This window comes from Tigriopus californicus, chromosome 1 (assembly GCF_007210705.1).
Source record: "Tigriopus californicus strain San Diego chromosome 1, Tcal_SD_v2.1, whole genome shotgun sequence".
In the NCBI taxonomy this organism is placed as follows: Eukaryota; Metazoa; Arthropoda; class Copepoda; order Harpacticoida; family Harpacticidae; genus Tigriopus; species Tigriopus californicus.
The window spans coordinates 5,672,743-5,697,465 of NC_081440.1; the positions used below are offsets into that span (position 1 = coordinate 5,672,743).

A 24,723-nucleotide genomic window follows, 5' to 3' on the forward strand; every position below is an offset into this window, starting at 1 on the left:
TTGAATGCGGTTTTTATGTACTACTGTCGGTCATGAAGTTATCTTTTAATATTTCATGAAACATAATGTTCTTAGCAAATTTGTACAAATCGTTTCCATTGAGATATGTTCAGTTATGACGAGTGAGAAGCGTTTCAAGGACATTGCCGCTCTAACGATGGACCGATAAATTCATCCAATCCGTAGGCGACGGCTGATCCCACGGTCAAGCCCATACTATACGACAAAGTCATAATGTTCCCTTCAACAAATAACAAGATTCGTTTTTTACACGTTTAATCATTTGAATGTATTTAGATGATCCCTTACCTGCCAACTCTTTTTGAGTTTCGTCCACTTTGGTGGGGGCTAACATCATTGGAACCGATCCAAATATGCCGTTTGACATACCCAATGCAGCTGATATGACGAGTGAGTAGCCTTCATTGGATATGAGTGGCTGGGCTCGCGGCGTGGCACAAAATAGCATCAAAGGAATCAATAAAACCCGCGAGATCGAAACGAGAACCAATTCTGGACGAGACCATTTGTACGGAAGCGCCGCCAGAATCTGAAATGAAGGCAACAAAATGTGGTGTTCATATCGAAATACACGGATTCATGATATTGACGCTGCACCTTGCCAATGAGATCTGATAGATTGAATACGGCCATCACAAGAATCGGCATCCAAGATTGAAGCGAGCAGCTCGTGATTTCCGACTCGATCCCCGGAAAGAGACAAAGTGTGACAAAATAGGCCAACGCAATTGCCAACATGTACGGCCAAATGATTCGAACAATAGTCCATCGATCCTGCAAGCCTCCTACGAACAAGATAATCAACAAATCGTGAAAACTTGCTCCAATAACATGTTCTAGTTTTGATTACCCTTGATATCGGAGTAGAGCTTCTTTAGACGGTTCGGGCTCTCCTTAAATATTTGAATTGCAGGCATTCCTCCGTCATCTCCTAGTTGACAGGAGGGTCCAAATATCGGCCTTGAGTCGTCCAAGTCCACCTCGACATAGTCGGTAATCGAAGGACCTTCCCCATTTGAAGTGTTTGAATTCTCCCTCTCCGAGTTCTCGTTTATACGAGTGGGTGTGGTGATCATGGGTGTGTCGCCGGGTCGCATGGTCAAAATGCCCTTAGAAGGTTGGCAAATTTGTATGTAATAGGAGACAAAATCGGATTCGCTGATGTGCGAATAACTAAATATACACGCTACGACAATCATCAAGGACAATCCGAAGAAGTACATGGTGTTCGTATGAATATCTTCAATCAAGGTCTTGGTAAGAATCCGGCTAACGGATATTATGAAACCAGCAGCGCCTAAAACATAAATAATACTTTCATAATTGTCTTCTTAAAGTTACTGATATAGTATATCCATACTTTCTCCTGCCATCACAGCTTGAGTATAACGAGTGGGCAGCATCGAGGTGTATCCGTAAAAGCTGGATTGTTGCACTGAAATTAGATACAAATCCAGTATCATCTCTGTTCCGAGGTTACTGAAAAGCTCTACCAACCCGTGCATCCCACGGCCAATAGAGATATGGAGAGCAAAATGATGCGATAAGCGTCTTCTTTGGGAAGCACGTCCAACCACACTTCGAAGACCGTGATGAACATCAGTACGGAAAATGAGATGGCATATCCTAGTAGGACAATGAATCGATTTTGGCCATGGATTTTGTACTTCAATATCAAGCCAATCCTACCAATGCATATTCGAATGTTCATGGACAAAACTTCTACCAACATATTGTTCAACAGAACAGAACCGAAGGCCGAGAGGATGTAAACCAGAGACATGTCGAAAATGATAGTGCTCCCAGGATATTTGTCTTGAAAGTAATCCACAGCAATGATAAAGCTGAAACATCAGGAAATTTTCGTTTTCAAAAATTTCATCAAACGAATTAAGTGCTTTGGGTTATGAATTTCAATCACTTTTCATATGAAAGATTCTTATAGATTGGGTAGGTCGCTCATGAAATATGTAGATGAACTGCATTATCTCTAATTACCTGTTGTATGGAAGTAAGAATCCCACTCCAGCGAGAACCATGCCCAAGTAAACGGCATTGTGACGATCCAAGGGTGGGGGTGCCACCGAAGCCAAGGCCACCGGTAACACGCTCACGCCCCGTGGTGGTTCCACGGCTAACCCTTGAAGGGTGAGATAGCCCCTGTCCATCATGCGTTCTTCATCCTTCCGTTGTCGTCTTCATTTTCATCAAAGACGTGGAGGGAAAGTAGAAGGCTGCTTATGAACCTTTCTCAAGCCATCCCTTGTTCCGCCACGCGACGATCTGGTACCATTCATCTCCTCAGCCTTTTGGCCTTTAAGGGGCCAGTATTTGGCCTGCCCGCCCTTGACGAAACGTTGAGGACAATCTTTGGGTCAATGTGTAGAAAATTGATTGTTTCATAAGGCTAAATATGTCGTGTTTTTTTTCTATCTAAGGAAGTATCCATGGAATTTAATCTATAGCACATCATGAAGTCCAGACAAAGGGACAATTATTTAAACTTCCCGCTATTGGTCAGGATTGAGACTCTGTCAACCCCACTCGACCCAAATTACTCGATAAGGTTGCTAGACTGACCATGTTAAAAGTTTATGTGATACCAAGGTTGTTACATATGCGGCGTACGGTGATACATGCTTTTTCTGTTTTTTGGGGGTGTCTCAAAAACAGAGACAAATATGTTTTTGGCTTCACTTTGAGTTTTAGCTATCTCACGTCAAAAAAAATAATTTTGGGTGGTTGCAAAATATCTACGGGCTCAATCGTTTCCTTATCCTTTTCATTCATAAAATGCATCTTTTTCACTCTTTAACAAAACTAAAGTTCCTTTGAAGCTGAACTTATTTGATCTCATCTGCCTTCAGTTGATAACACTTATTTTGACGAAGACCAATCCTCTTATTCTCTCCCTAGCGAGCTAAACAACGTATGCCCATAGAAATTTATTTCAATCTTCTTTAAAGCTACATACTCGTGACTTGTGAATGATTTTAGTCTCGACCTGTTTTTCCTCCTTGATTAATAGGGCATGTCAACTGAAGGAAATTCAAGGAAAAATGTGGTCCTGCACCCTGATTTTGGGGAGGGAGAACTAAGACAAACATCACAGTCAACTCGCACTAACCGCTCACTGAATTTTCAATAATTGAGTGATTTTGAGTGAGCTATATTACAAAACCCAACAAAATAAACACGTTTAGTGTCAATCGGTGAACGTACTATCAAATTGGCTCAATACCATAAAGCTATTTGCTTAAACAAGCAGGTAACATGGCATAAATGTCAAAATTCAATGCATGCACAGTGCGGTTTGGCTGGACATGTTGTCTTTGATTTTACTCCATGGAATCACGTCAGTTCTTCATGAACGCGTTCACTTGACAAGCCCTATGGAATTCCCTTTGACCATTTTACCCATTTTACGCTATCATTGAATTTGCTCGCATTGGTCACCCTCGGTGTATTTTTCACGTCACGTGACAACAATGACTCATTCTGAACCAGGAGAATCATTTTAGAGAGTGACAGCAGTAATAGAAGTTGCTTCGATCCTAATTCGCGTCCCTTGATCTTCAGGAGATTGATCGTTGATCGGATGGCCCTGAACACGTCCCACGCCAATAATGGCGTTCTCTTGCACGCTGGGGAGAGGTAAGCCAGGCAGGGTCCTAGATATTCACATAAAACTTGACCACCAAGTCTCTCATATTCATTAAACGTTTGAGTCATCGGAATCTGGGAGTGACCCTCTTTCATAGGTGAAATACGTTCTAATAAATGGCTGGATCACTCATTGGGGTTAGTTCAATCTTTTCTCGCAATACAGAGATGGTCGAATGGAAGCAAGCAAAATTGCGAGTTATTGTTCCATTTAGCGTCGCCAAATGTCAATCAGGTCCAAAGATGTTTTTAAAAGAAACCATTGATGTAGGTTGAGATTGGGTAAGCGTTATTCTCCACCGATTATTTGGCGGTGCTACTTTTTCAAATGATAACCTGACCTAATCTAACCTTACCTAACCTAACCTAACCTAACACGATATTAATAACCTTTAAAGTCTCTATCTAAACCTTTTATCATTTTGTCACAAATCTAAAAATGAGCACCGCCAACTAATCGGTGGAGAATAACGTTTATCTTGAGATTGTAGGTTGAGATTGCTCTCCTCTCTTGTTTCTCAGCCTCTTTCATTGTTCAATTTGCTTCTTTTTAATAGTCGTACTAAATAAAGACCACGATACGATTGAGCGTGTAATTAATACCCCAACAATTCCATCTAATATCACGTGCTTGAAATTGAAAGCTCTCTGACAAACTAATCATCAATGCCTTTACCACATGAAAAGAAGAAGGTGGGCTCAATAGATTTATGTTCAATGACGATCATTGGTCTTTAAATATCCGATGCGATCAAACAAGTTGACTTGATTCCTCTTCTGGAACAGGAAACCATAATTGACGAAGCCCTTGAGCGAATGATTTTAACCCTGGTCCGAATCTGTTCATCTTCTAACATCGCCAAAAGACGTGCCCCAGCACCAACCAGTCAAATCCCAAGACATAGAAGAAAAAAAACGTTCAAAAAAAAGAGATGTAGATTAGGAGCACGTCTAAAGTTAGGGTATATCTCGTTTTTGGAAAGTTTTAATTCTCAAAGGATGTCGATCGAAACATAAAAGAGTTCCGGTCATGCCGCATATCTTAGGGAATAGCCCAAAGTTAATAAAGAATGAAAACTAAAACTAAAGCATTCTATGCATACGACACTTCCAGTAGAAAAACCCTATATCAAGATTCCAGATTAACGCTACGTATATTCAAGGGTCTAGCGAGATCAGACAGCTCTAATTCGTTGGTTGATTAAATGTTAAATGAATATAGAAATAAAGAAGAATTCAAAACTTACATCTTCCCAACTGCTAGGGTTTACCATACCGTAAACAGCGGTAAAGAAGTCCACAAAAAATACAAATGAAAAAGAGAATATATTAGGAGCTCTATTGCGGAAGGAAAGGCATTGGATTGTAAAGTTGTACGCCAGTATGTATGTTTTCGATCAAAGTTCAATGTATTTGGGCTGATTTTCAATTCTCGTTGTTTTGATACGGCCTACCATACTCAAAGAACTCCGGCACTCCAGATAGGGTCCTAGGACATGGCCTTTGTCACACTAACCCATCCTATGATTACTCAGATTAATTTTGTGAGATAGCTGGCTATCTAACTGTACATGGGCTGATAAAATGTGAAAATTTGAATTAAAAATCCACCGAATTTTGAAGAAAGTTAAAATGAGGTTTGGACCAGCCAAATCGCCGTATGGCTTCGAGGTTGCCATCACAGAGGGGGTGATACATATATTGTATCATTATGTCAAGCCTAATAGCGCGTTTCGTCTTTCATTCAGCATTTTGTTGTTTTGCGATGATGTGAGCGTCAAATTTGCGGGTCAAGCCGATGCCGCATTTGCCGGCGAAAAGAAGGGCCGCCTCTATTTAACTACCCACCGCATGATTTTCAATTCAAAAAAACAGGACGCGCCCATGAAGTCCTTCTCGTTTCCTTTCGTGGCCTTAAAGGATGTAAGTCAACCTAATCCACTCAAAAATGAGTAGCGGTTGACGCATGATTGCTTTTCTTGTAGGTCGAACTAGAACAACCCATCTTTGGCGCCAACTACATCAAAGGCACTGTTCGTGCTCAGCCCAATGGCAACTATGTCGGTGAAGTGAAGTTTCAGGTGCATTTCAAATCTGGTGGCGCTATTGACTTTGGCACGGCTATGCTCCGTGCCGCTCAAATGGGTGAGAAGTCACTAATTTACTAATATCGAGAAATGTTTTCACCCTCGCCATCTATCTTTTCAGCCTCGAGAAACTATCAGAATGATGCCCCTCCCCCCTACATGCCTCCCAGTGGGCCATGGTATGCAGCTCCGCCCCCTGCATATTCTCCCAATCCAGGGGGATACATGGGGTGGGTTCCACCCACGAATGTTTTTCCTGATCACCCGCCAGGTTTGTATTTATTTTCAACACTCGCACACTCCTTCGAGATCCCCTTTGTCATGGTTTTTAACAATGACATTGCAGCCAATAGTGTGTACATGACGGACGCTCCTCCGCCATATCCCGGTATCAACGGATATAACGGTTACGCTGCGGCTGGTGGAAGCGGGCAGAGCCAGAACAAGCCCTCCGCTCCTTCTTCTGCAGATGCGAAGGCGGCCGAGGCGGCCGCTTCGGCGCCGCCGCCTCAGACTCAGAGTGGATGGTTTGATCCGAATAACCCGCATTCAGTTTACCTGCCTGCTTACGCTGAGCAGCCACCTTCATATGACCATGCAACCAAAAAGAATGATTGAGATGTTAACCAACAGAAAATCGTCGTCCATTGTCATGAAGAGCAAAACACATTATATTTCTTTGACAACTTGAAAAAATATCTTTCATACAAATTATTCCTTTATATGATCGTTCCTCCAGGATACGTGTTAATATCGCTTGCTTTCATCCAATTGATGAGTGTTTGCAATTATCTATTCAAATAAATCGTCGGAGTCATCCTTATCAAGTTTGTGTCAGCTACCGACCTCCAAAAATGACATTCGGGATCAGATTAAGACAAACAAAAGAGCTTGTGTCTCATTCAAGAGCCAACCTCGCCATGCGACTCTTAATATTTGGAACTTTTGTTATATCTTGGCTCCTAATGTTCCCTTCAACATGTTCTCTATCGTTAACTCCCAACTTCCCGTGTCCGCCTTTGACTAAATCTCTCTTGGAAGATTCATCCATCGTTATAACGTGTTCCCCCGAATCAACTCTAACCAAGAAAAAGGTGGCTCGTCACGCACAATGCATTATCCGATGCCTAAATGGTGCCTTGAGACAGTTTTCTTGTTGGGATCAAGGTTGGAGTGCTACTCCATCGACCAAACATTGTGAGATATCCACGTGTGTCAAAATAGATCTTGTATATCCATGGTTATCGTGGCAATGTTCCGACGGAAATGCTTTTGACTCTGTATGTACTTCGAGTTGTCTTGGACCTGAAAATGATCTCTATTCTGAAAAGTGTACCAGTAAAGGCACTTGGCAAACCAATCCTGGTTTCAATGACCCTCGCAAGTGTCGTTGTGAAGATCCCGATCAAACCTGGCAATGTCAATCGCAAAAAAACGCGGGATCCACATGTTCCAAAGAATGTGCGGAATCCAGCGAATTTGCCACGATAGTTTGTAAACCAAACGGAGAATGGGAAACTCTCAAAGACTGCCACTGTTTAGAGCCTTCGACACAATATCCTGGATTAGAATGGAATTGCAATCGAGACTCTTCCGTCTGTACATCTAAATGCGGTAGTCAAGAGTACGTGATCGAATGTTACCACGGGGAATGGAATCCCGAAGATCCAAGCAACCCAGTTATGTGTCAATGCCCTTTGAAACCGGACATAGAACCTAGTTTGGACTTTGATTGCCCTGGGAGTCCTCCTTATTCTCAGGGAACGATTTGCACGACCAAATGTGCGTCTGGAGATGATCTGGTAATGACTTGCGATGAAAATGAGTGGATTCAAACTTCAGATTCGTGCCATTGCGATAACTTGAATGACCAAATTCCATGGGACTGTATCAAACAGACTTCCCCAAACTCAACACTAAATTCAAAGGCAAGACAAATCTGCCATCGAGTTTGTAACCCAGAGTCTCAAAATGACGATTTGGTTCTAAATTGCTTGGTCAATGGTGAGTGGGATAAGCCTTCTGAGCCATGCCAATGCCAAAACCCGGCCCAGATTAACCCGAATGTGGATTGGACTTGCGGAGAGGAACCAACCTCGAACGACCCATTGGATGCTGGAATAGTTTGTGATCGGATGTGCAATGCCTTGAGTTCAAGCGAGCCATTGCAAATTGAATGCCAATCAAACGGATTGTGGAACTCGGATTTGGAGGATATCAAGGAAACTTGCGCTTGCCAAGCTGCCGATGAATTGTTCCCACAGATTCCTTGGTCATGTGAAAACGGTGAAGCGTCCGTAAAAGGACCTCAAATTTGCCATCGAGATTGTCACAAAGAGAGCGGTTCCAACGAAGAGCTCAGTATTCAATGTCAAGCAGACGGTTCCTGGTCTAATTCAAACGACATTCCGAGTTGCACCTGCAAAAATCCCAATCAGCTTTACCCTCAAATTACTTGGGATTGCCCTGATGAGCCATGGACAGTTTCGTCAAGTTGCTCGGGTGATTGCGCTGGTCAAACCACGTCTATCATTTGCCGTAAAGATGGAACTTGGGATGATGCCCAGCTGCCAGAGGTTTGTGAAGAGGAACTTAAATGCGACCAAGAAAATGTGGATATCTCAAATGGAAGAATCTCTTGCCTGATCAATTCCAAGTCTGAAGAAACAGTTTGTAAAGTCAAGTGCAAACCTGGATACGTCTCGAAATCTTCCAATATTTTGAGTTGTCGGAATGGAAATTTCAAAGAGATATTCTGCAAAACATCGAAGAGATCTGATAAGAAGCTAAACCCTGAGTGCGAAAAGGCAGTGTTTCTACTTTTGGGCGGAACGGATGAAAAGCGAGGGCCTCTGAAGTCTACTGAACTGTACACAGGAGAGAGTCACTCTGATTGTCAAACAGTTCCAGATCTCCCCAATGACATGGAAATTGGTTTTGGTCTTTGGTACCAGGGGTCTGTCCTCGCTTGTGGAGGAAAACCGGACAATTACTACGAGTGTTTCGTCTTGGAAACTACTGACGATGACCAAGATAATACCAATCGAGCGCTGAAGTGGAAAAAGTTTGACCTGGGTGGGCAATCCGTCAAACCCAAATCTGCTGGAGCTATTGACCTTACGGATAGTGTGCATATATATGGTGGAGTTGATCCTAGTCACCAGGATACGTCTCGAAGCACCGATCTGCGTTGGGATGGTTCCACTTGTGAACTCACGAATGAAACCCTAGAGGACGTAATCAATTTCAAAGATTATTGCTATGTGAGTAAACCCGACACCAATGGCAGTAGGGCCCTTGAGATGATGTGCGGAACAGATTTTATGGGAAAATCTTGCTTCGAATTGAAGAATGGCAATCCATTCATTTCCACGACCTACGAGCAATTAGAAAACCCATCGTGTGCCCTACTAGAGAATCAGGACCATACGTTGATGCTGACCGTGGAAAGCGGCAAAAAAATTGTTGTCCTCGGGAAGTTGACCAATGAAATCGCAAGCTCCAGGGATATCGAATGGACTCCCTACGATAATCTGCTCGATCAAGAACGACACGAACCTGGCCTTGGAGTCTTCAATGGAAATGTCCTGGTTTTCGGTGGCGAACAGGTTGAAGAAATCAACATAGATCAAAACCCGCTACAAGTGATCACAAGGAATGAGAAGCTGCTTATTCCTCGGAACTCTCCGATCGTCGTCTCGGTTCCGAAGTCGCGGTTTTGCAATACGTAAAGTTCCGGTTGCCTGACTTTTTATTTCACTTTTTCAATATTATATCATCATAATGTGACGTGAATAACTGTACAGGTCTACTACAATGCAAAAAAATCTTCGGAACTGGAAAAGACGTCCAAAAATTGCGCGCTTTTGAAGTCTTCGTAAGGGGGTGCTTGCTTGTGGTAGGGCGAAATGTGAAGAGACTTTGCCAATGGATCTGTGACGATAGCACACAGGATAATATTGTCAGCAGGGGGAGGAGGAGGAGGAGGAGGGGAGTGTGGGCGTGGGTGTGGTGGTAATTAGGGGCTTAGAAAATTAGAATAATCTTTGTCGTTTCACATTGTGGAAAGGTTGAATTGTACACCATTCGAACATCCCTGCTCAGACCTCGCCAACGATGATGGGGGCGATTGTTATTCCTCGGTTATAGAGCCAGGGTAATACAAATTTGGAGTTCGCACAGGCATTTGCGGAGATATTTCACATCGAACTATTAGCCGATTAATGAGGAGGAATGGAGGGGGGAGATTGTTGAGTTGAGGTTGCTTGTGTTGTCAAGGAGCTGGACAGGAGATATGAGGAAGTGGCTTACTTGTCTGCCGAAATGGATGTCGTCATCGTGGTAGTTGCGGTCTTCGTTCTTGTTCTTTCCGGTTGTAGTAAATACAATGTTGGTATAATGAGATGATACTTGTTGGACGCAGCCCGCCCTTTAACGGGTGGAGGAGAATAAGGGTTGTTGTTGTTGTTGTTGTTGTTTTTGCTGTTGTGTGTGGTGCCGCTCTAGGCCGTTGTCAGGGGAGTACTCTGTTGGCTCTGAGGTTCGAGATCAGGCTGGGCTGACTCGCCCTCCGTGGCCTTCAGTTTCTTTGATGCGGGCTCGGGATGCGATTCCGCACTATCTGTCGAGCTGTCAGCAGGTGCAGGGCGCTTCGTGGCCTCCTTATTCTCTTTGGTGGAGTCATTCGTGTTCTCCTCGGACTGATCCATGATATCCTTGGCCAACGAACTCTCATCGGAAGAATTGTCCTAGAAGACATCAATTGAAATTGGAGAAACAATTACCACAAGCATCTTGATAGAGTTTCCTTTACCTTTGATGTGCCATTCTCTTGCGGAGTTGAGGTCACGTCCCCATTTGTAGCAGTGCTGGCACCATTTGTGTCCTTATTGCCATTCTCAATTGAACCGCCATTAGTGTTGTTCTCGGCCGTTGACGACACCTCAGCACCATCCTCACTTGACCCATTCTTTCCCGACGACCCATTCTCTTCCGGAGATACTGAAGGCGTTTCAACCGCAGGCTTGACCTCCTCTGATTCAGCCACGTCAGCATCGGCGATGGATTTGCTCTCATTGGTGGAGTCATTGGAATCTTTCGAGTCGCCATTCTCGTCACTGGGCGTGGTCGCCACGGTGGATCCGTTGGTGATTGGTGCACTCGCATTGTCCTCCTTTTCGGGAGAAACGGGATTGTTGGAGGATGTGGTGGTGGTGGTGGTAGTGGTCGCAGTCGCAGCACTGGCTCGACTCTCCTCGGGCATATCGTCTAGTAATTCGGGTTTGAGGTCATTGGCAATGTAATAGGTCCAGACGGCGAGTTCGACTTTGTGAGGATTCCAGGTGGTGGCTCCTGGAACAAAAGGCACATTGAAAAGTGGCACCTAAGGCACGGTTTGTATTCGTCAATGTGTAAAGCATACCTTGCTCGTTGAGTCGTTCCAGACATTGGTTGACATGATCAACCAGGCGATTATATTCCTTCATCGTGTAATCCAAGCTGTCGACGTCCGGAAGAGCCCACAAGACTTCATCGGCCATGAAAGGGGCCATATCAGGGGCACCAGCGGCCAAGACGGCTGAAATATTCAGATTTATGAACTTGCCGTCGCCCACTATAAATGAGTTTCGATGCAGAGGGACGAAATGGGTCATATCATACAATGAGATTATGAATGGTTCGACAACGAATAAGGTCCATGTTTGTCCAAGCAATGGGAAATTGAGAGATCGAAATGGAATGATTGGTGAGCTTTGGTTCTGTTCGGTGAACCCATTCTGACCCAGATTGACTCCAATCTCAACGTTAGTTCAATTAATGATCGCGATGAATTAGGTTGCAATGAATTCAATTTGGACCGAGAATGGGACTAGATGTGAGACAATGTAAATAACACATCACCAAAAACGTTGGGGATCAATTCTGGACATACAAGGATCCAGAGCCCTTGAAAGAAATCCGAGCATCCACAGAGATGAAAATGAGAGCAGGAGACAAAACGACCCCCGAGATGGGGACAATATGGTCAGCATGCATAATGAAGTAAGAGGAAACGTGAAATAAGAAATCTTGAACAGAAACTGACGTAAATGGGTGGAAAAAAGAGCAACTACTAAGCCGAAATCGAACGCGAAAGAAAATGATCGATAGCGGGAGAATATAATAACGAATGATTCAAGCCGGAAGGAAGTTATAACTGAACGATAGGGGAAAATGTTGATACCTTAGACCAAGCCATGGTTGTCTCAAAGGTGGGTATCAATTCAAACTTTGACTTGGCAACAAAATGGGGGTTTGGCACCAGACGGTCCCAAGAAGACATTTTGTGTACCTGAAGCTAACGTGGTGCCAACGCCTTTCAGATTGGACAGATTGGCTATGGCTTGCTCAACATTTGGAAGTTTCCGAAAGGCTTTTCTGGTTTCTGTTTGAACCGCCTTCGGGGTGTTGATCCGGACAAGATTGGTGAGTTGAGGGAAGAATTTACCGCGCTGAAGGAAGATATCGAAATCAAACTCGGACAGGGGTCACCAGGATCTCAGTCAGGGCTTAAGACAGCAATAAGCTCATGGGTGAGGGGTGCTTAAGATCAACTCGACCTAGCTCAATTCGTACCCTTATAGGAGTGCTCTTAGGTGGTAGGGGTAGGTAGAGTAAGTACGTAATAATGGAAGTCGACCGAGATCGGGAGAGACACGAAAAGATCAGTGTGAGAAAGAGAAGGAGAAAGAACGGTCGGTGATCAATCAATCAATTAATTTCAAATTCCCGTTGCTTGGACCTCCATGGCCATGGATTCTGATGTCAGAGGTCGAATAGATTGTTACCTGAGGCCATGGCGGGTCCAACTCCCTTCAAGTTACAGAGGGCCTGAACACCAGCTTGGAGGTCTTGCTTCTTTCTTATCTGTCTGAAGGCCTTTTTTGTCTCGTTCATCACGACGCGAGGGGTGTTCATTTGAACAAGGTTGGTGAGATTGGGTCGAAATTTACCTCGCTACAGGAATGACAAGACGTAGAAATAATCAAATAAGTGCCCGGAGAATCAACTCATATCAGCACTGATGTTCGCAGCTAACCCAACATGAACATATGAATAATCCATATCGGAGCAATTGAAGTTCATGTAAGTCAGAAGAAATCAGCTCTTCAGATGCAAAGTGAACTCTCAGTAATCCGGAACGACCCTTTCCGCCATCGTTCTTCGAGCGAGAGGAATGGTGGAGAATTAACGTTAAAACTACCCAAATACTTACAGCTAATTTCCATTTGATGGTTTGCACCAGCTCGTCATGAATCAAATGTGGGTCCTTGCCTCTGGACTTGATCTTCTTGGGCAACTCATTTTGATACCTAAACAGAGAGCAGAAATGTGCGGTCAATATCAAGGATCGAGATTACGAGCAATTATTCCATTTTCAACACTCAGGTTCATCCCACTCGGTTGTCTCAGAAGAGCGTTTGTCGCTTCGTACTTCCCTTCCGAACTTCTACTAATGTGTGTGCATGAAGTCAAAGGATTTTTTTCCACCCGCGAAAGTCGAGAAAATAGCGTCAATTCCGGCGCAACAAGTACACGTGATTCTGGCCATCAATTAGAGAGGAGTCATCGTGGACAAGGGATCGAGAAGCGTCAGACGAAGGCGGTGTTCTCCCCACCTCTGCCGGGATCACCAACAGCCCTAAATACACGTACAACAACAGCACCACTGGCAACGGCAGCAACAACAACCGGCGGACCATCATTGAGTGACGGCGACTGACTTCAAGGAACGGAATAATGCATGACGCGCGGGGAAACAATTCTCGCTCCTCTCCCTTGACTTTGATCGCTTTCACCACCGAGCTTCTATTCAAGTGCGCCATGCAATTGCCGATCACATTGCGTACCTCTTAGAGGGCCTTAGTCATCACCTGAACGCAAGTTGACCATGCCTAAAAAGATGTTCAACTCGGGCAGGGACACAAGCCCGAGGTAATTCCCAAAATTGGGCGCTCTCAGCCAATTGGTTACCAACCCTCTAGGCCTTCTCCTCCCCAGAGTTAGTGAAGAAGAAGGAGAAAAAGGGAAGAGACATGTGAGTCTGTTCATGGGTCGAGAGATGAGGCAACAGTTCCCAGACGGGAAACCGACTAGGAGAGTCGGTGTCGTCCATCCCCGCGAGAGATTGTTGCATGACGCAAACTGGGATATATCATCCCCAGCCAGCCACCTACCAGCCTGACAGTCAATCACTCGTTGGGTACATGTGTGAACGGGCATGCACGTATCCATCTGAAAACCATCTCATTCTGTTCAGTGACTTTGAGAAACAGGGAGTGGGTGCAGACGGCAGCTTGATTTCATGACCCCCAAAAGAGTACGAATCTGGAGGTCTGGCAAAGCAGCTGGCAGCCCTCTCCAGACGATCGGTCAAATGGGACACCGAGAGAAAAGGGGAGAACAAGAAGAGCGAGGAGACGAAAGGAAGAAGAAGAAGAGAAGGAGGAGGAGGAGGAGGAGATGGGGCCCGGTAACATAACACATGCATGCAGCACGCGCGCAATCAACGACAACAGTCAAGTCAGTCACTTGCGAAAACCGCAAAAACATCCAAGAAAGTAGCTCATTGTCCCTCAAAAATCATGTTAAAAAGTGTCTTAATGTTATAAAATCAAGCTCAAGAGCAGTGGCAGGCGTGTGACGTCACAGAATAGCAAGGGAGGAATGCTGGCTTCCTGGCAGAGCTATACAGACCAAGCCGACGACTGCTCTTCGTCCTACTACTACTACTACTACTTCTACTCTATGTAGTCCCACGTAGTGAGTGCTATGTAGCAGATAGAGAGAGAGAGAGACTAGCGCACAATCCGAGGACGCCCTCAGGAAATTGGTCTCGAAATCCAGGTTGGCCTCAGCGGAGAGCCTTGAAATTTGGCACACGCTTGACACACACCCATAGGGGGCAGGGGTTTGAATTAGAAGTCAATCCCAATACGGGTCCGCCTACAACCCCGGCCCTTTGTTCGCGAGTCATCCTCGGCCGCCTCGAGCCGAAACAGCCACGAGCCCCCACTTACCACTTGTCCAATTTGATAATATTCTCAGGTTTCTGACTTTTGGAATCAGCCTTTAGCTTCAGACACTTGTCGTAGAGGCCCAGGACATATTCGAATTGTGCCAGAGTTCCATTCTCGAAGAATCTTCGTGTTTTTACACATCCAGACGCCATCGTGTTTCACTCACTTCACGAACCACTGCTTCAACAATATCAGAGTTGTTCTTCTCCTCTTCTCTTTAGTGATCAGACCTCAGTCATAGCTCGCTCTCTTCTTAGGCTTCTGTACTCCGTCCGTCCCTTCGTCCGTCAGCCCTTTTGCCTTCCACGACAACTTCCCAGGAACGACGACCACCGCCGTTTCCCGCCCCTCAATCAGCCCGACGCCGACACAACGCCGACACAACGCCGACCCCCACATCTCGCTTCAACGCAAACAATTCTCAAAGAAGGAAGTGCCCCGGCTTGGCAAGCAGCTAGCTGTAGCCCATCGGTGTAACCAATGGATTGGGTTTCCGAGGGATTCGGCACGCACGCTCCAGCTCAGGGTCAGCTTAAAGGAGAGAAGGGAAAAAAACTCGACGAGGACGACGGCGCTGTCGCCGCCTTTTCGGATGAACAAGGCTCTTGTGCTTGCGAACTAGCCGCAGTCATTCCTCGTACACTTAAAGACTTCGAGTCATCATGATCGGCGGCTTCCTTCCCTCCCTGCCTGGCTTCTGTCGTCGTTCCTGGCTCGCAGTTTGCCCGCCGTTTCAGTTCAATCCGGGGGGGAAGGAGATAGATAGCAGGCGAGTTGGAGTCCTCCACGAATTCGGGAACGTGAGACTGCAAACACAACTGGTGGATCGAACGGGCGATTGGGAAGGAAAAATGCCGGCTACTGCCGTCCTTTGACAAAGTCTCTTCTCTTTCTCTTGCTCACTCACTCGCTCACTCACACACGCATTCTCTGGAGAACAACTCCACACGGTTATAAAACGCCGCTCTTCTAGGTTCTCTTCGTTACTTATTTAGTCTCCGAGGGAGTTGGATTTCGATGAAAAATGACAGGGTGACTGAACGCAGTTGGGCAGAGTCATATTCGGGAGTGGGATTAGATACGAATAAATGAATAGTTTCATTAGATGTGAAATGAGTACTACAGAGGGTTCATATTTGGCACTTACTTAATCAATCCATTTTGGGTCTCGTAAATTGCATGTGCTGTGAGAAATTGATTCCTTCACAAAGGCTATGACGAAAAATAATAGCGGTATTCCAATGGCAGGTTTGTCAGTTCTTAGTCCCGTCAATCAAAACCAAACCTATTTCGTCTTCTGAGCGAGTAAATCAGGGTCTTTTGCCATCTTACATGGGTCGTCCTCCGTCTCCTCTCGTTGGTCTAGAGAACATATCAAGTACCAATTCAAGGTGCCCAAGGAAAGAGCAATTGTTGCCCAATTGTTGCAATCCCACACGATCGCCCAATCTCCGTCCACTGCTTCCAGCAACAGAAAATGGTCCTTTCTAAATTCGAGGCGTCAGGCACCCTGATTGTTTTTAGGAACAACTCGGGAGCAGATGTCTCTTGGCTATCGCAGCCGTTATTCATGGTGCAGAACTTGCCCCTATCGTTGTAGTCGAACAACTCGGTGACGGCAATCTTCGTCCCCTTGCCTCCTTCCTCTTTCCCGCCCGGGGTGACGGTCGAAGAAGGAGGCTAGCTCGGTTGGGATTTGAGGAGGGCCACGCCGACGAACGAGACAGACACTACAAACACTCTCGACGGTCGTTCGTCCGTCCGTTCGTCCGTCCGTCCGTCCGTCCGTCCGTAGGTACGTACTTATTCGTAGGCTTGAGCCTCTCCTCACGAACGTTCAACTTCAGCTTCTTCTCCTCTTCTTCCTCTCGGTCTCGATCGGTTTCGAAGAGAAGAGGAGGGAAAAACGCGTGTGGGGTGTTGCAGCAAGCTTTGTCAAGGCTTCCTTCACGTTTTATTCCCTTCATCTCTTGGTTCTGGCTAATGGCAGGGTAGCCAAAGGTGAGAGCAGGAAAGTGCGGCTCCGTCAGGACCAAAAACATGATAGACATGATCTTTGGAAGTATTTATGCGCTATCAGTATGACGGTGTCAAGTATGAGCTATGAGACCAGTGGCATAGTTATCTCTGACATTGGTGCTAATCCAAGGGCTCTTTAGGAAATGTACTTTGAAAAGAGTTCTCTCAGAATAGAAGCACTTTTATTCCTTTGTATCAACTGTCAGAGTTTCTTGTCTAACATAGTGATATTCTTCAACTATGATGCTGATTCTTGGGCATGATTCTTGAGCTATGAGAACTTTGAAGGAAAAAAGTAAGCGCATGAAGTCATTAGATATTGCCTTTGAAAGCTGAAAAGCATTGAGATAATCATGCTGTTTATTAAATCTGTAACACAAATATGCAAAATGATTACACATGTGCATGCTATTGTGAAGACATATGCATTAAGCATTTTGTCTTTGTCCATATTCTTTCTTTTGTCTTTTAGGATTACCTAAAATTCGACTGGTCAGTCTACTTCACTTTAATGAGGATACCTTTTTCTAATTTCCATTACTAATAAGGCTTTTATAATCGTGCCCAAAGCTGATCAAGTCAGTATCCCTTGTCAACTACTGGATGTAGGTGTTTCAAATTAAGTTCAGCTTTAATTTCGAGGTAACTCCATGAATTGCATGAAATTTCCAATCCATACGTTGCCTCAATACTTTGTCAGAGCATGCATCATGGTCTAGCCTAAATGCACAATGGCTTGCCTCAAAGGTTCTAAGGCAATGCAACAAACTTAAGCCGAACATGGCCACCCTCACCTAATGCCTGACTTCACCTCAAAAGCTTCTCTTGCTCAGCAACTAGATTCTAAATGGCAAGAACAGAACAGAACTAGAGAGAAGTCTGAGTCCTGAGTCGTAGTGCCAACTCCTCGACTCGATCAAGCAACTCTGCCTCGCAGGCTGTCAAGGCCAAGCTCGGCTGGCACACAAATATGTGAAGTGAATGGGGGCATCTCAGTGTTACTCGTGAAAAAGGGAGAGAGCGAGAGAGGGAGGGAGGTAGAGAAAGAGAGAGAGAGAGAAGGAAAGAAGGGAAATTGTAGTAGAGATAAGGTTCAGAGGAGCCAAAGCTGCATGCAACTCGAAAAGAGGAGAAGAATTACTACAAGAGACCCTTCTAATATTTTGTTGTACTACATTGAAAGGGACGAATTTAGAAGACGAGAAAGAGCGTTCTGCGACACCCTGTGGGCCGTCAATTGGCGCTAAGAACAAGATTAAACCGTAGACAGCCTAGATGGACCCGTATGAGCAGGCAAATCGTCTTTTCTAACTGTCAAATAGGGTTGATTTTCTCGCACTTGGCGGTAAATCGGCATGCATCACTCCTCGGACCAAAGGAACTCATTTCCCGCGTTTCATGTGAAGGGACATGATTTTTTTTCCTTCCACAACGGGAGATGATGACACAAACGCCGTTTGGTTTCCTACTTCACATTCACGTTTCGTTGGGATTAAATCATTCGGTCCGACTTTCCAAGTCCTAATTTTTGATGTTTGTACATTTGCTCCCCTAGAATCTACGCTTCGTCGTTCCTATTTTCCTATCATATTCAAGCATTCTTCGTATTCTCAAAGATGACTCAGTACAAAACAGGAAAGCATTTTTTGAGGCCTCTCCGCGCAAAATTGTTCCCCTGGATCTGGCATTTTGCGAGTTCCTCTTTAAATCGTTAACCAGCTCTCACTGCCAGTTGTGCTGGTTCTAGCAAGAACGCATTTAGTATTTTATGAAGGAAAATTCCTGGAACTATCTGGCCCTTTTGCAGGTTGCGCGATCTTCCTGATCTCCAGTTCCGAGAGGTTTTCATCATACCATTCAATTTATTGTACTACATCAGATGCTCGGCAATGAAGGAATTTCGTGTCTGCCTGATTTTCTTGTGTTCAGCATCACGTCTCTTGTACTTAGATTTCAGTCCTATGACAAAAATCAGGCAGACTGCCGTGATGTGACACATCAACAACATCAAAAAGTGGGTCTTATCCTTTGCCTTTACGTTACCCGGATCGACTCCGTCTTCATTCAGGCTATTATCAGTACATGTCTGCAATGAATAAAATCGCCAGCGTTTAACAAAAAATAAACCATACAAGGTAAAGTTTCAGCATTAATCACCTCAATCGCTAGATCACTTGACACAAGGTCTGTGTCCAAAAAGCCAGAAACTGCAATCAAAATCAGTCCCTGAAGTTGAGCTGACAAGTTGATGATGGTGATTCCCGTGGAAGATTCCAAGGGATATGTGTTCTCTTCGCTGAGCTCCATTCCCAAAGGTAAAATTCCAAAAGCGATGAAGCCTCCCCTAGAAAAATGCACTTGGATCAACACAATGTTTTAAAGACGAAACTCTTAAACACAACCTTACACTACTAACGAGACGGCAATCCCCCAATCCATCCCTGACTTTCGGAGGAGTTCCAAGATCAAGACGATCATGATTACTCCCACACACAGGATTATTTTGGCAGTTTCCTCCAATTTACCCGTCTTGGTCGCCACAAAGGTGGAAAAGCCACCCCCGACAATCCCTGAGAGCAATACCAAAGCTCCACAAAGACCGGAAAACCAAACCTCGTATCCTCTGGCACACATGAGCTGTTGCAATTGAGAGATGATGGCATTGAAGAAACCAATCGCTCCGCCAACGGAGAGCACCAAAACCAGAAAGTTTTTGTTCGTCAAAAGCTTTTTCAATCTGGAAAGATATAGTCGAAAAAAAAAATTGCTGTGATCGACCAAAGTTCGAGTCTTAACTCTCTTGATACCTCTTGCCAAATGTAATGTGGATCGTTTCTGCGACTGCAGAGCTTTTGCTAGGTGATGTGAGGGGTTTGGATCGGTTGACCGAAACCAAGCCCAGAATTAGGGTGATGATTGATGGAATGAACCACATGAGGTTCAAATATGGAACATATTCACTCTTTGTAATGACGAATGGTGTAATAGCATTGCCCATAGTCACACCCAAAACGAACGATAGGGTAATGATGCCACTGGCCAATGCCACTTCGTTTGGAGGAAACCAATCTTGAGCCACCTATGGAAACATTTCTGTTCACCTTAAAACAACACTTGACGGAATTTACCGAGGATGGAGCCTCTTCATTCCATCATTTGTTCCTGACTTTATTTAGACTAAAAAATAAGGCTCAAAAAACATACCTTCGTTGGTAGGCAAAATCCTAATGGATTGGCGATTCCAACCAAGACCTGGGCTGCAACAGCACACCAGTATTGAACATTTTTGTTGAAGGAGCCCTCCAAGCCAGGGAAAGTTGAGACACATCGAATGAGACCTCCAAGGAAAGTGATCACGTTGGCGAATGTCACGGTAAATCTGCCATGTGGCAACTTCTTGTCATTAGGTGAATGCAGGATTTACAAGCTAGACAAGATCCTTGTATTCTCACCTCAGACCTAGCTTATCCACCATCCACGTGGACAGCAGGCACACGGGCAATCCGATCAAGAAGCCTATAGCCGATAAAAGGTCCACGCCAGAGGGAGAAACCTCATAATAATACGACACACTCGAGGCCACTGATGAGAAACTGATCCATAGAATGTTAATGGATACATTCAGCATAGCCACAGTAGCCAAAACGAACCATCGTCGCTTGTACACCTGGAAGGTGGGTTCCTCCAACTCGTCCGAGGAATTGGATTTCTCCATGGTGTAAGACACTCCTCAGTCAGAGATCTGAATTTGATGTTGCGTCTTAGTCACACAAGGAGCAAATCGCAATCACAGTGAATGTGAGACTGTTTAAGATTAGACGGTATATGTTGGTAAACAAATATAAGCTTGAGTTAATGAGCATGTAATGCTGATAAAGTTTAGAGTTTCTACTCTCCCTTTGCAATTGCAAGAAAGTAGGTTTGCCGAGGTATTCTATGATCCCAGCTTTTTCGAATAGTAACCTGTTTCTTCTTATGCTCGTTTTTTTTTTGTTCATTTCGAATCAAATCTTAGGAAAATGTACTCTTTTTCAAACATACGTGATCTTTTTCAGACAAAATTTTATTCTGTCCTTGTATTGACGACCTTCTTTCACTTATAATTAAAGCTTCGTCACGAGACTGTGTTCTATGCCTGGCTGAAAACGAATCGTACTTCTTTCCAATATCCAAACGATTTGGCAATAGCACTAACGGTTGGCAAAATTTGTTTTTGAATGTGAGTATACTTTGTAGTCTCCCTTATATTATTGAGCTCCTATTTCCAATGATCACTTCGCCTATTTACTCGCAAAAATCGAAAGAGAATGAGGATTTTTCAATTTAACTGATTTTGCAACTAGATCTAACTACATCACGGTGTTACTCACAATACGGATAAAGTTTTATTTGCAAATGCCAAAATTTCTAATACCGATTTTCGTTGTTATCAAAACAAAAGGAACAACTTTTGTAAAAAATCATCTTGGATTCTAGCTCAGATTAAAATATCAATCCACTTAAAACCTACAAAGAGATAATATTTTTGAAAACGTAATCAATAGAGTTTGGGAGTAACCTTAGTTGCCCTTCCAAATAAAATTTTATTCAAATCCATTAAGTAAACAATAAGATAGCTAGTTTTCAAAGATTACATTTGCATCAAATTTGGCTACAAATTGCTCCGGTTATATCTTAAAGCAATTGCCAAGAGATATAATAAGCTTTTTCTATGCCTAAAATATAGATGGAACTATTTAACTTTTCTAAAGCTGGTAGAAAAACCCGATCATAGTTTGCAATTTAACTTAAACCTGACTTAATGTCAACATTTCACAATTTTGATGCCGTAATTGTCAATCGCAATTTTAATCAAGCTTAATTTTGAATTTTGACAAAATTACATTAACGTTAAATACAACCATCGCTAGTATGTAGAAATTAATTATTGCAAAAAGTGACAAATTTCAAAATTAAACTGTCCCATGTATCGTTCAAATATTTTAGGAACATAATAGGATAGTGTAGGTTCTGGCATTTAAGCAAAATGATAGGCAATTTTACATCTATTGTAAGTTTTAAGCGACATTCTTTGCTACTTTTAGCTTTTATTAAAGTCTTAAAGAAAACAGAAAACCTTTATTTCTTGTCGTGTCATTGAAAAAGACTACCATATTCCTTGGGAATAACTGGAAACATAATTAGGCCATTTTTCGATCTTTTAAAGCACAAAACGCAACCTTTAAGTTGTAATAACTAAACATTTGCCCAATAAAAGTTTATGAAATTTTACGTCAGTACATAACTAAGAGTATGTTTAATACTGATTGACTAGGTTTTTGACAATGATACATTTTAATGCTTGATTTAACACACTTATATGAGCTACTTTTAAACATGTATATTTCACAAAAGTTGTTCTTTTTGCTTCTTTGACAAAGAAAAGCATATCTAGATGTCTTGGGATTTGAGCCAACACTTAACCAGAAAATGTAACCACCGTGTACAATTAACAATCTACCAAAAAGCAGCGGTAGAAAATGTCAGCTCATAAGGAAGGTTTTGCAATAGAAACGAAAAATGCAGGCTATGCAGGTTTTCAATAGACCGGATTTAATGTACCTCTTCTAAAAGGTATTTGTACATAACCAGGGTTGATTTACTCCGTCAGGCTTTGGGCTGCGAACGACTTCCGAGTCTCTGGAATTTCCAAACGCTCGGCATCACGTCTCTTGAACTTGGATTTGAGACCAATGACAAATACAACGCAAACAAGACAAGTGTGACACATCATTAGCATCAAGAAGTGAGTCTTGTCTTTTGCTTTGACGACATTATCACCCTCAGGATCAATGTCAATCGAAGTACAAGTCTGAAAGCAGAAATTTGATCGCCATTAATCAATTTGTTGTTCAATGCAAGCTAATCTAATGTACCTCAATTGCTTGGTCACTTGATACTAAATCAGTGTCCAATGCCCCCGATGCCCCTATCAAAATGAAGCCTTGTAATGCTGCTGACAAATTGATGATTGTGATTCCGGTCGAAGACTCCAAGGGATATGTGTTCTCCTCGCTGAGTTCCATTCCCAAGGGTAAAATGCCAAAAGCAATGAAGCCCCCTCTGAAATGAATATGAGATCTTCACACCGGATCCAAATCTTCGCTTGATCTTGATCTCAGCACTTACACTACTAAAGAGATTGCAATTCCCCAATCCAATCCTGATTTCCGGAGCAATTCCAAAATAAGGATCATGAGTACCGTCCCTATGCTTAGGGTGATTTTGGCCGTCTCTTCAAGTTTTCCGGTTTTACTAGCAATAAAGGAAGAGAATCCACCCCCAATGATCCCTGAAATCAGCACCAAAGCTCCGCATAGACCAGAAAACCAAACCTCGTAGCCCCGAGCACACATAACTTGTTGGATTTGAGAAATGAAAGCATTGAAAAAACCAACGGAGCCACCGACAGAAATGGCCAGAATAATGAAGTTTTTATTGGTCAGTAGTAACTTCAATCTATAGGATGTAAGAAAAAGTTATGTTTTTGATATGTTTTTTGATATGGTTTGATGCGTGATGTACCTTTTGGAGTATGAAATGTGAACACCATTTGCGGCTGCCGAACTTTTACTTGGTGGAGAAGGAGGCTTGGATCGATCGACGGAAAACAAGCCCAAGATTAGGGTGATGATGGATGGAATGAACCACATGAGGTTCAAGTATGGAACATGTTCTTTTTTAGTGATAATGAATGGCGTGACAGCATTACCCATAGTCACACCCAAGACGAAAGAAAGGGTGATAATTCCGCTTGCAATGGGTGCCTCATGGGGTGGAAACCAATCTTGTGCTACCTGCAAGCAATTTGGTTCAACCGAAATAACCGGGTAATTTGGGCTTTGGATTACTACCTTTGTTGGTAAACAAAATCCCATCGGATTAGCCATCCCCACGAGAATTTGGGCAACAACTGCGCACCAGTATTGTACAGTTTTGTTGAACGAGTCTTCCAAACCAGGAAAGGTCGAAACACACCGAATGAGGCCTCCACTGAAAGTGAGCACATTGGCCAAGGTCACTGTAAACCTTCAAGGAAGAGGTAGATTATAAAACGTATGCTTGAAGATGAGGCGATTTGTGTCGCATTCTCACCTCAAACCAAATTTATCCACCATCCATGTGGAAACGAGACACACTGGCAAACCCACCAAGAAACCTACCGAAGAAAATAGATCCACAGCCGATGGAGACACTTCGTAATAGTACGCCACACTTGAGGCCACCGATGAGAAACTTATCCAGAGTATGTTGAGTGACACATTCAGCATGGCCACTGTGGCTAAAACAAACCATCGTCTCTTGTACACCCGGTACGTGGGTTCTTCCAGATCCCCCGATGATTTTGACGATTCCATGGCGTAAGCTATTCAATCTCAACCTTTTGGGCAAGTCCTTGTTGGGTGACGTGCAAAATGCAATCACAGTAAGTTTGCTACGAGTTGATAGTTAAGGATTAAACAATAATTGCAATCAGAAGCCAGTAAAGCTATGACTTGAGCCTCAGCTGATTAAGTATAGGGTGTTCATTATCAACATTTGGATTGAATTCAACATTGGGTTGAGAAAGGTGAATACGTGGAAATGTTACAACTCAAAAGAGCCAACATGTTTAAAGAATTCGAGTGGAAGCCGTCTTTGTTTTGCTTGTAATTTTCAGAAATGGTTATCCCCACAAACAATATATACACTATGGAGTGAGAACATGAATCGTTATACCCTCATGATGAATAATCAATACCAAATGAAGAGCGTCCAATTGAAATATATTTCACATCTATGTACATAAAAGAGACGCTTAAGAAATAAAGCATTTTCAGCATAATTAGTTTATG

At 43.6% G+C, this 24,723-nt stretch overlaps 4 protein-coding genes across 4 annotated transcripts; 1 reads left to right on the forward strand and 3 right to left on the reverse strand.

Moving 5' to 3' along the window:
* Positions 1–7: 7 nt before the first annotated feature.
* Positions 8–15,801, reverse strand: LOC131890066 (uncharacterized). The gene is made up of 16 exons (XM_059239342.1): positions 14,831–15,801; positions 13,027–13,123; positions 12,103–12,262; positions 11,194–11,349; positions 10,585–11,123; positions 10,280–10,519; positions 9,202–9,409; positions 8,989–8,998; positions 2,020–2,217; positions 1,711–1,865; positions 1,519–1,647; positions 1,382–1,456; positions 872–1,318; positions 619–806; positions 310–550; positions 8–241 (listed from the first exon to the last, which is right to left on the reverse strand). Exons 1-16 carry the CDS (start codon positions 14,980–14,982, stop codon positions 135–137), a joined length of 3,102 nt encoding a protein of 1,033 aa, XP_059095325.1. The 5' UTR covers positions 14,983–15,801; the 3' UTR covers positions 8–134.
* Positions 3,343–6,594, forward strand: LOC131886482 (WW domain-binding protein 2-like). Its single transcript, XM_059234846.1, has 5 exons — positions 3,343–3,675; positions 5,433–5,607; positions 5,670–5,829; positions 5,893–6,042; positions 6,118–6,594. The coding sequence occupies exons 1-5, from the start codon at positions 3,620–3,622 to the stop codon at positions 6,387–6,389; spliced, it is 813 nt and encodes a 270-aa protein (XP_059090829.1). The 5' UTR covers positions 3,343–3,619; the 3' UTR covers positions 6,390–6,594.
* A 2,890-nt stretch (positions 15,802–18,691) lies between the features above and the next one.
* LOC131883075 (uncharacterized protein B0416.5-like) lies at positions 18,692–20,653 on the reverse strand. Its single transcript, XM_059230418.1, has 6 exons — positions 20,302–20,653; positions 20,054–20,228; positions 19,657–19,928; positions 19,257–19,586; positions 19,007–19,193; positions 18,692–18,935 (listed from the first exon to the last, which is right to left on the reverse strand). The coding sequence occupies exons 1-6, from the start codon at positions 20,562–20,564 to the stop codon at positions 18,720–18,722; spliced, it is 1,443 nt and encodes a 480-aa protein (XP_059086401.1). The 5' UTR covers positions 20,565–20,653; the 3' UTR covers positions 18,692–18,719.
* A 1,767-nt stretch (positions 20,654–22,420) lies between these two features.
* On the reverse strand, positions 22,421–24,378 carry LOC131883083 (uncharacterized protein B0416.5-like). The gene is made up of 6 exons (XM_059230431.1): positions 23,984–24,378; positions 23,743–23,917; positions 23,414–23,685; positions 23,018–23,347; positions 22,765–22,951; positions 22,421–22,700 (listed from the first exon to the last, which is right to left on the reverse strand). Exons 1-6 carry the CDS (start codon positions 24,244–24,246, stop codon positions 22,488–22,490), a joined length of 1,440 nt encoding a protein of 479 aa, XP_059086414.1. The 5' UTR covers positions 24,247–24,378; the 3' UTR covers positions 22,421–22,487.
* Positions 24,379–24,723: the final 345 nt, after the last annotated feature.

Excerpts from the sequence above, each read along its gene's own strand:
- LOC131886482 (XM_059234846.1), top strand. The coding sequence starts at position 3,620 with ATGGCCCTGAACACGTCCCACGCCAATAATGGCGTTCTCTTGCACGCT. Across the intron at positions 3,676-5,432 it reads CTCTTGCACGCTGGGGAGAG|CATTTTGTTGTTTTGCGATG; the intron begins GTAAGCCAGGCA and ends TCTTTCATTCAG. Across the intron at positions 5,830-5,892 it reads GCTCCGTGCCGCTCAAATGG|CCTCGAGAAACTATCAGAAT; the intron begins GTGAGAAGTCAC and ends CTATCTTTTCAG.
- LOC131890066 (XM_059239342.1), bottom strand. The coding sequence starts at position 14,982 with ATGGCGTCTGGATGTGTAAAAACACGAAGATTCTTCGAGAATGGAACT. Across the intron at positions 13,124-14,830 it reads ATTATCAAATTGGACAAGTG|GTATCAAAATGAGTTGCCCA; the intron begins GTAAGTGGGGGC and ends CTCTCTGTTTAG. Across the intron at positions 1,866-2,019 it reads TTCTTACTTCCATACAACAG|CTTTATCATTGCTGTGGATT; the intron begins GTAATTAGAGAT and ends CTGATGTTTCAG.
- LOC131883075 (XM_059230418.1), bottom strand. The coding sequence starts at position 20,564 with ATGGAGAAATCCAATTCCTCGGACGAGTTGGAGGAACCCACCTTCCAG. Across the intron at positions 20,229-20,301 it reads GTGGATAAGCTAGGTCTGAG|ATTTACCGTGACATTCGCCA; the intron begins GTGAGAATACAA and ends GCCACATGGCAG. Across the intron at positions 19,929-20,053 it reads GATTTTGCCTACCAACGAAG|GTGGCTCAAGATTGGTTTCC; the intron begins GTATGTTTTTTG and ends ATGTTTCCATAG.
- LOC131883083 (XM_059230431.1), bottom strand. The coding sequence starts at position 24,246 with ATGGAATCGTCAAAATCATCGGGGGATCTGGAAGAACCCACGTACCGG. Across the intron at positions 23,348-23,413 it reads CACATTTCATACTCCAAAAG|ATTGAAGTTACTACTGACCA; the intron begins GTACATCACGCA and ends TACATCCTATAG. Across the intron at positions 22,701-22,764 it reads CAAGTGACCAAGCAATTGAG|ACTTGTACTTCGATTGACAT; the intron begins GTACATTAGATT and ends TTCTGCTTTCAG.